Here is a 12,107-nt window from a genome sequence, read left to right as displayed (position 1 = left end):
CTACTGACAGGGTATTTACAGCGCCACACAGGGGCTCAGGGCCCTGTGACAGGAGGAGCGCGGAGGAGGCCTCTGATAGTCTTGAAGCCATAAACAGCAACAGGAAGCCACTCAAGGCAGAGTCAAGCTGTGTGACAGGCCTGTGTTGGTCACCATACTGCTTTTTGTTTAGAGAGTTTGCTGTTCTTTTTATAGCAGGTTTGGTGGTCTGTTTGGGTCTTTTTCTTTCTCTTGGTGGTTGAGAATAGCAGCATAAATCCTTTCGGGCCCGTGTACAATCCCCCACCAACACTTTTGACTGCGGATGGTGGTGAGCACCGAGTCGATTTCAGGTTCATTCAAACATGTCATTCATCCAAGCCAGTGGCTTCTTCCATCCTGATAACGGAGTCGGAACACCAACTTTCATTTCCAGAACTCCTTCATGAGGCCTGAAAAGAGTTCAGGGAGATTTGGCAGGGTTCAAGTTGAGGGAGACAGATGTTTGATCAAATGTGGAAATCAGCAACATGTTATACTTCTCCCGGGCGAAAGATGGGCGGCGAGAAGAAGGCAATGCAGCATTTGGTGGGGTTGTCGTCGTTGTCCTTTGGTTGGGGGGGGGGCTTTTGGTTTTTTGGAATTTTGTGTGGTTGGTTGGTTAGTTGGTTGGTTAGTTGGTTGGTTAGTTGGTTGGCCTATTGGTTTTGTTTTTAGGCTCTTTATCTAAAGCATCTTCGGGTAGTAATTCTGCAGCATTAAGGTCTTACCTTTACCCTCCATAGCATACAGCCACTGAGTGAGGCAAGTGTAGCATTCGGCTGCCCTGATGCTATCTATACACACTTACAGGCTCGCGGCCCCAGTTGGAAGGTAGAGACACTCCTGCATTGACGATTGCAGGTCTCCTGGGAGCCTCGAAGTACTCTTCCAGTTTCTCCAAACAGCTGTGCCAAGAGAAGTTCACATTTTATGGAAAAACATTGATCCCAGAAACTCAGTTCCGTTCGATCCTAAAACTAAAATCCAAGAAGCAGCAACTTAATAAAAATGCAGTGAATTAGCACCTCTAGACAGGGGCAGGGTTCATTCGGAGCGAGGGTCTGCCTGGCTGAGCCAGTGTTCTCTCCATTTTAATAGTTTAATAAAAATTAGCATAATTAACGAACATCTGTATGATCCAGAGTGGTGCAATTTGGCACTTGGAAACGAGGGCTTAAACATGATTGCTGTGAGTTTAATGTTGTTTTAATTCTTTTTGGCACTGCGCAGTGAAATAAACGTTTGGTGGTGATAGTTCTCGGCCGGATCTCATTTGCATTTTTCTCCCTTTGATTATGAGCAATTGTGGACTCCCCAGCAATTCATCAAAGTAGAAATTATTTTAAAATACCTCGTGGTGTTCAGACTGAGCTGGAGCAGTGCATGGGGGGTGGGAGCGGGAGAGAAGGCTAGAAATTTCCATTCATGCTTTAAACACCTCAGCCCTGCAGCCCTTTCTCTGGGTATCCAACCAGGGGAAGAAATCTGGAAAAGACAGTCGGATCCCAGGACCTGTAGGTGCTTTGATTAAGCTCCCAGGCTCCCACAGCAGGACACATATGGTCTCTGAGAAGATGCTACCCTCACACTTCTGCTGGCTCTTTTGTTTTGAAGGGCAGAGAGTTCCTCTCAACTCATTTCTGCTGTTACCGCTGCGAGGAGGCCACCGTGTCTGCAGTCGGCAGGCAGGTCAGCACGCCCCTCGAGCAAGAGCAACCTGACTAGGAGCCTGGCCTTGGCAGGTGCCCTGCTGAGCCTCATCTGCTTCCCGTTTGCACCCTCTCTGAGTTGGCAGAGAGTACGTTTCCAAGACTTGGTCCCTACCCCTGACATCACAGCCAAAGGGGACTGTGACGTGTGAGTCAAAAGTCAGGGGTCTCAATTAATCCCCATGGAGCCAGGCCCGCCTCACGTGACAAAGGTTTCACTTGAGCAAGTTGCCTTTGGTCAGAAAGACTGCCAGGCAGCTGTCTGCTCCGTGAGAAAGCAAAAGAGCTAAAACTAGTTTTTATGAGTTACAGTGTGAGAGGAAGACAGAGTGTCCCAGCAAAGCCCTGCAGATGAAGACATTCCTGCAGCTTGGTAAAGCCAGGGCAGCTCTACCAGACAACCTAAGACACAAAGAAGGGAGAGGCAGCTCAGGCTGGAAAACCAAACAAGCTGAAGGCGGAGGTCGCGCTAACTTCAGCGTTGGAAAATGAACCAGAAACATCACGTGCACTGAGCTGAGCTTTGACATGTCCTATCAGACATGAACTCCCCGGTGCGTGTGTCATACGAGAGACACACTCACTGTAGAGGGAGGTCGCCTGGGGGAAGGAAGGAATGAGGAATTGTACAGCGTGGTGGTGGACAGACACGTTCAGTTATTTAAGACGATGCTGTTGTTGTTTGGGGTTTCTTTGGTTTTTTTATTTGTTTGTTTGTTTGTTTGTTTTTGCCTATTGTGTGTGTGTAAATATTCACATGGGCATACACAGGTGCATATGTGCAGAGGCCTGGGGGAGATACTGAGTGTATTTCGAAGGCAGTGGATAGATGGCTAAGTGTTTGAGAGTGTGTGACAAGGTCTCTCTTTCTCTCTCTATGTCATCCTGGCTGTCCTGGAACTCACTGTTTAGACCAGGCTGGCGTCACAGAGACCCGCCTGCCTCTGCCTCTTTTTTTTTCTTTTTTTTTTCTTTTTCTTTTTTTTTTTTTTTTTTTTTTTTTTTTTGGTTTTTCGAGACAGGGTTTCTCTGTGGTTTTGGAGCCTGTCCTGGAACTAGCTCTTGTGGACCAGGCCGGTCTCGAACTCACAGAGATCCACCTGCCTCTGCCTCCCAAGTGCTGGGATTAAAGGCGTGCGCCACCACCGCCCAGCTAACTTGAGTGCCGCCATTAAAGGCGTGTGCCACCACGCCTGGCTCTGATTATCTTTCTTGATCTCTTTCTACCTTCCACACTGAGGCAGGGTCTCTCCCTTGAACCCAGAGCCTGAAAATTACTACTCCAGTTAGCTGGTCCAGCTCTGGGGACCTCCTGCTTCTGCTTCCCGCGAGCTGGCATTCCAAGCAGGCTGAGGTGCCCAGCTGGCATTTATTTCTATGGATGCTGAGGACTGGAACTGCAGTCTTCTTCGTTCTGTGGGACAAGTACTCCACCTGTTGGACAGTCTTCCCAGCCTCTGCTTTGTTTCATTGAGATTTAGGTGCGGGGTGCATGTGTGTATGTGTTTTGTCTTTATTTGGTTTGGTTTGGTTTTAGGTTTTGGTGGTGGTGGTGGTGGTGATTTGGTTTTGGATTTTTTTTTTTGAGACAAGGTTTTACTTTGTAGCCCACAGTGGCTTTGAACTCACAACAGTCTTTACCTCAGCCTCTACCGTGCTGGGATTACGGGTATGAGCAGTCACACCCAGCTCCTTTTAGGACATTTTAGGGGCTGCATAAATGGCTAAGGACTGAAGTGTTTGAGAGTACCTGCTATCCTGACAGAGGACTCAAGTTTGGGTCCCAGCACCCACACATGGCAGCTCTCAACTGCTTGAGTCTCCAGCTCCAAAGGATCCTACACCGTCTTCTGGTTTCCATGGTACATGTGCATATACATGCCATGACGTGTATATGCATATGTTTACATAGGACTTATATGATATCGCAGTCTTAGTGAGCTCCAGGCTAACTTGGGCTAAAAACTGAGAGAGACCCCACCTCCAAAGGACAACAAAGTCCTTAAAGGATCCACTCAGTCGTCCGTGTCTCACTTTGGTGGCAGCTGAGACTTTTCTTGGCATATAGGAACCCATCTAAGGCCACTGTCTCCAAAGGCAGCTGGCCTCTTTCGGTCACAACCAGTTCAGTCAGCAGGGGAGTGTTTAGGAGTTAGTTGAAAGTCTGTCTGTTCAGTTGAGAGTGCGAACGTTTATTGCCTCTCCTAGTAAACATTTATTTGGATCCACTCTGTCTTTACCACTGAAAACTCAAGAAACAAAACCGACAAGGGCCGGCCCTTAAAACTTCTTATCTGGCCAGGCAGTGGTGGTGCAGGCCTTTAGCTCCAGCACCAACAGAGGCTGGCAGATCTTGAGTTCATGGCCAGCCTGGTGTACAGAGTGAATTCCAGGACAGCCAGGGCTACACAGAGAAACACTGCTCAAAAAGCCAAAACAAAACTTCTTATCTGTCCTGGGTAGCGTTAACTGTGAACTTGATATAGTCTAGAATCACCTGCTCTGGAGTGGGGAGAGGAGGATACTGAATTGAATAATTTTTCATCATGTTGGCCTGTGGCCATATCTATGATAAGAGCATCTTCATGGTCTTTTTTATGTGTATGAATAATTGGCTTTCATGTATGTCTGTGCACCATATTGGGTGCCTGGTGCATGTGAAGGTCATAGAGGGCATTGGATCCCCGGGCACTAGAGTTATGGGCAGTTGTGAGCTTCCATGTGGGAATGGAACCTGGGTCTTCTGGAAGATCCGCCAGTACTCTTAACCACTGAGCCATCTCTCCAGCCCTGTCTTAATGGTCTTTTTTTTTCCTTTGGTTTTTTGAAATAGGCTTTCTCTGTAGCTATAAAGCCTTGTCCTGGAACTAGCTCTTGTAGACCAGACTGGCCTCAAACTCACAGACATCTGCCTGCCTCTGCCTCCTGAGTGCTGGGATTAAAGGCATGCGCCACCACCGCCCAGCCTGTCTTAATGGTCTTAATTGATGTAGTAGGGTACCATCCATAGGCAGTTAGTCCTGGACTGTGTGAGAAAGCTAACTAAGCATTAGCCTGTGAGCAAGCCAGTCTGCAAGCCAGCAAGCAACATCCTGACTTCTCTTGATCATGGACTGTAACCTGGAAATACAAGATGAAACAAACCCGTTTATCCTTGTCTTAGTGACTGATCTATTGCTGTGAAGAGACACCATGACCAAAGCATTTAACTGGGGGCTTGCTACAGTTTCACAGAGTTATATATAGTCCATGATCATCATGGCCAGGAAGCGGAAGGCTTGGCTCTGAAGTAGTAGCTGAGAGCTTTACATCCTGTTCTATAGGCAGTGGGCAGAGAGAGAGAGACAGAGACAGAGACAGAGACTGAGCTTGGCATGGCTTTTGAAGCCTCAAAGCCTACTCCCAGTGATACACCTCTTCCGGCAAGGTCAAATGTCCTAATCCTTCTAACACGGTTTATCAGATCTGGACTAGGCATGCGTATATGTGAGCCTTGGAGCCGTTCTCATTCAAACCACTACATCCCCCTAAGTTGCTTTTGGTCTGAGTGTTTCATCATAGCAACAGAATGGAATTGGAATTAATCTTAGCCAGGTATGGTTGTAAACATCTGTAGGCCCAGCACTCAGGAGGCAGGAGGATCAGGAGTTCAAGGCCAGCCTCAGCTGCACAAAACCCTGTCCAAAAAGAAAAAAAAGAGAGAGAGAGAGAACACTTCACTTCCCGTCTAGTGACTAAGGCAGCATGGTGCGTTAACGCTTCTCTGGGCAAGCATAGGGTTAGACCACAGAGTGGAGCCCTCTGACCCAGTCAGAGTGGCAGGGGGGTGCATCTTAGAGCATGTAACTCAGGAGTTGAAATCTGAAGGGTGCTTCGAAGGGAGGGAGTCCCATGACATAGAGAAGCAGGAGCTGTAAAGGCAGAAGAAAGACTCCAAGCACGAGAGAGCCAATAGCCTGTGAAAGTAGCCCAGCTGACTTCTGTTTTAATAAGGAGGTCGATGGCAGTGCCAGGCGCTGAACAAGACAGGGCCACAAGGGGCCTCATCCATCTTGTTAAGATGGCAAGAGGCCCATGCCGTTAATCCCAGCACTCAGGAGACAGAGGCAGGTGGATCTCTGTGAGTTCAAGGCCAGCCTGGTCTACATAGTGAGTTCCAGGACAGCCAGGACTAAGAGAGTAGCCGCATCATCTGTGCAAATCCAGAATGTTCTGGCTATAGGATGAAGAGTATGGTGGGGGAAGACGGGAGCGGGAACCTAGAAGAACTGCAGGGTGTTTCTGTAGCCCTCATGAGAGGTACAGTCATGTGACTCTAGGGTGTTGGCAATGGGGGTGGAGAAGTGGGGAGAGTTCAGTAAGTGTTTGGAGAGTGGACTAACAGAATTGACTGGACGGTAGGGGTGGAGTTGGGAAGGAATTGATTTTTTGCCCTAAATAAGTAAGGGCATCTTGGTATTACTCACTGAGGCCAAGACCTTCCGAAGCGAAGTGAGCCGGAAGTAGGGATGGGGATGGAAGCAGCCTCATGGGTTACATACAGGGCACCCTGAGCTTCAGCAGCTTGGTAGACATGTACTTGGGGGACTTTTTCATGATTTTGTCTCATTTTGTTTTTCGAGACAGAGTTTCTCTGGGTAGAATCAGAGGTCCTGAGTTCAATTCCCAGCAACCTCATGATGGTTCCCAACCATCTATAAGGAGCACTGGCTGTCCTGAAGTTCCGTCTATAGACCAGGCTGGCCTTGAACTCACAGAGATCCACCTGCCTCTGCCTCCCAAGTGCTGCCACCACCTGGTTGGTTGTTTTACTTTTTGAGGGGGTTGTTGATTTGTGTGTGTGCCCATTGGTATGCCTGCACATGGGTGTAGAGGCCAGAGAATATTCTTAGGTGTCCCCTTGGTTTTTGAAAGAGGATCTCTCACTGACCTAGAGATCACCAATTGGGCAAGGCTGGCCTTGAACTCAGAAATCTACCTGCTTGCTGGCCAGCAAACTCCACCTGTCTCAACCTCCGCAGCCCTGGGATTACAAGGGTGTACCACCAGGCCCAAATGTTTTTTGTAGGTTCTGGGGATCAAACTCAGGTCCTCATTCTTGTACAGCAGGCGCTTTTCTGACTGATCTGTTAGTCCCAAGTCCACACTTAGGTCCTGGGACCTAGCTCTTTCATCTGTGCTGGAGTCCTTAATTGTTCCTAAGCCATTCACAGAAACAGGGTGATAACACTACAAAGGTGCGTGAGATTGTAAATCTGAAGAGGACCAGGGCAGACCCTGGGAAACACATTAAAAAGGAGAGAAGGCTTGAAGAGATGACTCAGCAGTTAAGAGCATGGGTTGCTCTTCCCATATCCTGAGTTCAATTCCCAGCAAACACATGATGGTTCACAACCATCTGTAATGAGATCTGGCGCCCTCTTCTGGTGTGCAGACATACATGCGGACAGAACACTGAATACATAATTAAAGTGTGTCACAACACCTGGCTTTTAAAAAAAAATTAAAAATAAAAGGGAGAGAATATGCGCCTGCAAAGACTAAGAAGCAGAAACCACAGAGGTAGGAAGGGAGTGGGAAGGCGATAGTTACAGAAACTAGGAAAAAAGAGAATCATAGTGATAACGGAGCTGCTGAGAGGGCCCAGAAGGACTGGACTACGATATACACAGAGAATCTGTCCAATCATCAGGTGTTGGGAGACCATGGAGGGAGTGAAATGGAGTGACAGCCAGCTGTGGCAAGTTCACAGATATCCAGGACTATAAAGCCAAACAATACCACAAAAATAATAAATAGCTGGGCAGTGGTGGTGCCCACCTTTAACCCCAGCTCAGGAGGCTGAGGCAGGCGAATCTCTGAGTTCAAGGCCAAGCCTGGTCTACAGGGCAAATTCCAGGACAGCCAGGGATACACAGAGAAACTTCTATCTGGAAATAAATTAAAAGTAGAGTGGTGGGGGCAGAGGCTGGACCAGAGCAGCTGGAAGGATGAACAGACAAGAAGTGGAGGAAGCAAATCAGGAAGTCTGAGGTGCAGGTCAGTGTAGACTAGCAGACATGGGAAGCAGGCATGCAGTGGAGACTAATAATTGTTTTCAACATTGAAAGAAAATATGTGCATTTCAGAGCTGATGGGACAGAGAGGCAGAGGTCAGACTCCATGAAATAAACAGAGGAAGGGAGGGAAGGACAGAGGGCAGGAGGGAGAGAGGGAAGAAAAATGGAGGGATGAAAGGAGGGCAGAGGGGAAGAGTTAAGCCCAGAGAGGAAGGATTGTCAGTACAGGTCATTCCTTGGTGACTGGAGATGAACACAAACACGTCTGACCTTCTCTTTTCTCTTTGGAAGTGAAGGAGGTGATCTGCCGAGTGAGGGGGAGCAGGGGGAGCAGAGGAGTTGGAGAAGGAGACTCACACCAGACACAAGATCACCAGTTAAAGCCAGGGAGCCTGGATTGTATATGGTCCCCAACCTGCTTTGCTTCTTTTTTTCCCCTAAACCTCAGCCACCAGCAATGCAAAATGTGGGTAGCATCACGGTCCCGACACCCAACTGAAGTGAAAGACTCTCAGGCCCTCTCTGTCATTAATTACCTGCCTGTCGTTATTGCTATACCTCCCTCCTCACACCTCTCCTAGGGAAGAATCTAAGGCTTAGAACACCGGTGGTCGGTACAGCGCTTTCTCTTGTCCTGTTCCTATGTCGTCACTTCCATCCTCGCCACATGGAGAGGAAAAGACATCCGCACTCCTGCAGATCAGAAAAGCAAAACGAAGAGAACCTAAGGTCACGTGGCTGCTAAATGGCCAGCCAAGGATTTGCTCCCAGCCTATCTGACTCCAAAGGCCATTACTCTCTCCCATAAACTCCCAAGGAACAAGCAGTGTTTGACTCATCATTCTGTCCCTTGAGGAAATCCAGATAGCACTTTGCACAAGGAAGATGCTTGATGGATCGTATTGATTTGAACTATGCCCTGAAAGAAAGATTTTTTTTTAATTAAAAAGCTTTTGGTGTAGTAGTATGTACCTACAATTCTAGCCCTCAGGAGTCTGAGGCAGGAGGATCAAAAGTTACAGGCCAACCTGAACTGTAGATTCAACCCCTACCTCTGGAAAAATAAAAAGCTGTCAGGGCTGGAGAGATGGTTCTGTGGTTAAGAGCACTCACTGCTCTTGCAGAGGATCTGAGTCTGGTTCCTAGCACCAATGTCAGGCAGCTCTCAACTCCCTGTAACTCCAGCTCAGAGGATCCAGTGCCCTCTTGTGGCCCCCACGGGCACACAAACATGCATGTACACACACAAACACACACACTGACACATATATGTAATTAAAAACAGTTTTTAAAGTTGTTAGGTTCAGTGACTGCATCAAGTATGCAGATAAGTTCAGTCGCTTCATAGACAGGGGGACAGCAAAATGAGCATGTTTACTTCAACAAAGATGACTTCGTTAAATACAATAATCCCATGAAGGGTGTGTCCGTGGTTCCTTCTGGCAGCCAGCAAAGAAACCAGCCACAGTGTGTGAGGTTTCTAGAAGCATTTCTCCAACCGCTACCATCGCCTTTTCCCTTTCAGGAGTACAACATGTATGGCTGGTGGGTAGGAGAGCTGAACAGCATCGTTGGGATTGTTCCAAAGGACTACCTCACCGCCGCCTTTGAAACGGAAGAGTGATGAGGAAGCCCAGGTATCAGCATCGTCATCAGTTCCTGCCCTTGGTGGAGGGGAGTTTGTCAGCCATGACTTCATTGCTCTGTGACATCATCAGTGAAGTAACCTTTTCCTTCCTTTCCAAAAATGATGTTAATGTTTCAGACAAAAGGGGGTGGGTGTGAACATACGTCATATAAATGTGTGATATTCTCAAAGATTAAAACATAGTAAATAAAGTTAATAAGAAAATAAAAAAAGATAGAAAACCAGTAGGTTAGCGCAGTTGGTAGGTGCATATCTAGCATGCTTGGAGCCTGCCCTCATCCCCAGCCCCACATGCTGGTACATACCTGTAACCCAGGAAGATCAGAAATTCAAGGTCATCCTCAGCTACATAGCAAATTCTAAGTCATCCTGGGCTACATGAGACCTGGGGTTGGGGGAAGAGTGTGGAATTGTGTTTCCCTAAGTCTAGGGACCATGTCACTTAGCACTGGACTCAACTAAAGGTGGCAGAAAGGAACAATGACTTGATTGACAGAAATTCATTTTGCTCCTTTGTATAAATCTAGAAGGAAATGGTCAGAGACACTCAAGTTTTTGGGAGCTTTGTGCCCCGTGTGGATGACCAGTATCTCCCAGGTTGGCTGAGATGGAGGCTTCAGCATCAGCTCTGGATCTCAGCGGGAAAGATACAAGACAGCAGAAGGGTGCGCCCTCTGCTGTTGAGGACACTTCACGAGCTCCGTGCACAGCACTTCCACTCACAGTCTTCCTCCAGCACAGTCTATCCCATTGTCTAAAAAGGGAGGAGAGGAGGCTGGAGGGCCAGCTCAGTGGTCAACAGCAAGTACTGCTCTTCCAGAGCCCCTGAGCTCGAGTCCCAGCACCCATCTTTATTGTTCTAGCATGTTGGTTGGCACACAACTGTTCCTAAAGAAGCCACAATATTCTGCTTGGTTTAAAAGGGAGGGGGACAGGCCATAGAGATTGCTCAGCGTGTTAGAGCACTGACTCTTCCAGAGGACCAGAGGTCCATTCTCAGTACCCACATGGCAGCTCACAGCTCCAGTTCCAGGGGGATTTGGTGCCCTCTTCTGGCTTCTGTGAGCATTGCATGTGCTTGGAGAAACGCCCATACACATAAAATTACTTCTTTAAGAAGTTGGAAAGGCCTGGTGGTGGTGTACGCCTTTAGTCCCAGCACTTGGGAAGCAGAGGCAGGTGGGTCTCTGTGAGTTCAAGGCCATCATGGTCTACAGAGCAAGTTCCAGGACAGCCAGGGCTACACAAAGAAACCCTGTCTCAAAAAATTTAAAGAAGTTGCAAAGTCGTTGAAAAAAACAGCCAACATTGACCTCTGGCCTCCACATTCATACCCACATGTACATGAGTACCAGCACATGCATGTGCACACACCTACACTCGCATGGACATACACCACACCCACAAAAAATTCAACCTTTTATGAGGATTCCTAGGAATATAATCAAATTCATTTTTAATAACTACTTGGGAGGCTGAGGCAGTAGGATTTTGAGTTCAAGACCAGTCTGGGATACATATCAAGACCCATAATATATACATATATTTATAACCCTAAATAATAAGGAATATGGTTGAAACTTTGTGAGCAAGAATATCGTGCTGGGTGGGTTTTGATTTTTTTGATGGTATGTGTGTTCGTGTCACTGGGAATTGAATCCAGTACTTCCTGTACACAAGTCAAGGGCTCTGTTACTGAACACGCCCCCATATGATGTTTTTAAAGTATTGGGAATGCTTGGCTTGGGTGAGGTAGCAATGGGAGCCACTTTGACGGTCAGTGGGTTTAGACTTTAGAATGGTAAATGGGCAGTCAAGACTAGCTTGATGTCGCTAGCTCCATCTCCTGGCCAAAAATGGGATCAACCTTTGCTGCAGGACGTGAAAGATGCAATCAGTGTGACAGCGAGGGCAGTCTTCCCAACCAGGTCCCTCTCTAGCATGCAGCAGCTGAGTGAATTCGCTCATGAACACACGTAAGATAGACCTTACTCTCCAGTGCTCGTGTGCAGTCTCGAAGCCCCAGCTCGGGGTTGTTGCTCCAGGTTTGACTTTATGACTTCCCCAAGGAAGACTCTGCTTACTGATGGGGTGCAGATGGGGTGAGATTTTTCTGCCAAATCAAAACTAATTCACCCCCTCCTTTTTTTTTACCTTGTGATCTATTTAAAGTGTAGCCTTTCGTGCCCTTTAACCCACTATTACGTCGAGGAATTTATCCCACCAGCACCCTTGCATGCATGCCGCATGCGTGCCCAACGGGAAGAACATAAGCATGGGGGTTTGTATGGGAAAGGACTGGAGATGAGCTCAGTGACCAAGTGTGCAAGGCAAGGAACTGTGGGGCATTCGTGGGTTCGAATACTACCCAGCAGTAAAACAAAAGGGAGGCTGTTGCCAAATAAGTTTCAGGATAGATCGGTAAGCCCAGAAAGCAGCAACGGAGGGCAGGCCAACCATGCGTGCCTCCGTGTAGAAAAGGGGAGTGGAGAGCTGTTGTTTGTGGGGCATGCCTGCAACCCCAGAACTCAGGAGGATTTCCACGGCTTCTAAACCAGCCTGAGATATGGACTGAGTAACAGGGCAGCTGGGTCACAGGGTGAGACCCTCTCTCAAAGGCCACGCAGTCACTGTTTAAGTTTATATGTGTGTGCAATACTTGTGGAAGGA

General features: G+C 47.8%; 1 protein-coding gene across 1 annotated transcript in view; it reads left to right on the top strand.

The window, feature by feature from the left end:
- Positions 1 to 12,107, top strand: part of Skap1 (src kinase associated phosphoprotein 1) — a 288,633-nt gene that overhangs the window by 275,591 nt on the left and 935 nt on the right. The window contains exon 12 of the mRNA XM_075990947.1: positions 9,315 to 9,426. Coding sequence (XP_075847062.1) covers positions 9,315 to 9,413 — 99 coding nt within the window. The 3' untranslated portion in view covers positions 9,414 to 9,426. The remainder of the gene's footprint in view (positions 1 to 9,314; positions 9,427 to 12,107) is intronic.

The sequence above is a fragment of the Microtus pennsylvanicus genome, chromosome 11 (assembly GCF_037038515.1).
Source record: "Microtus pennsylvanicus isolate mMicPen1 chromosome 11, mMicPen1.hap1, whole genome shotgun sequence".
Lineage (NCBI taxonomy): Eukaryota > Metazoa > Chordata > Mammalia > Rodentia > Cricetidae > Microtus > Microtus pennsylvanicus.
This window is presented reverse-complemented; position numbering and strand designations above follow the sequence as displayed.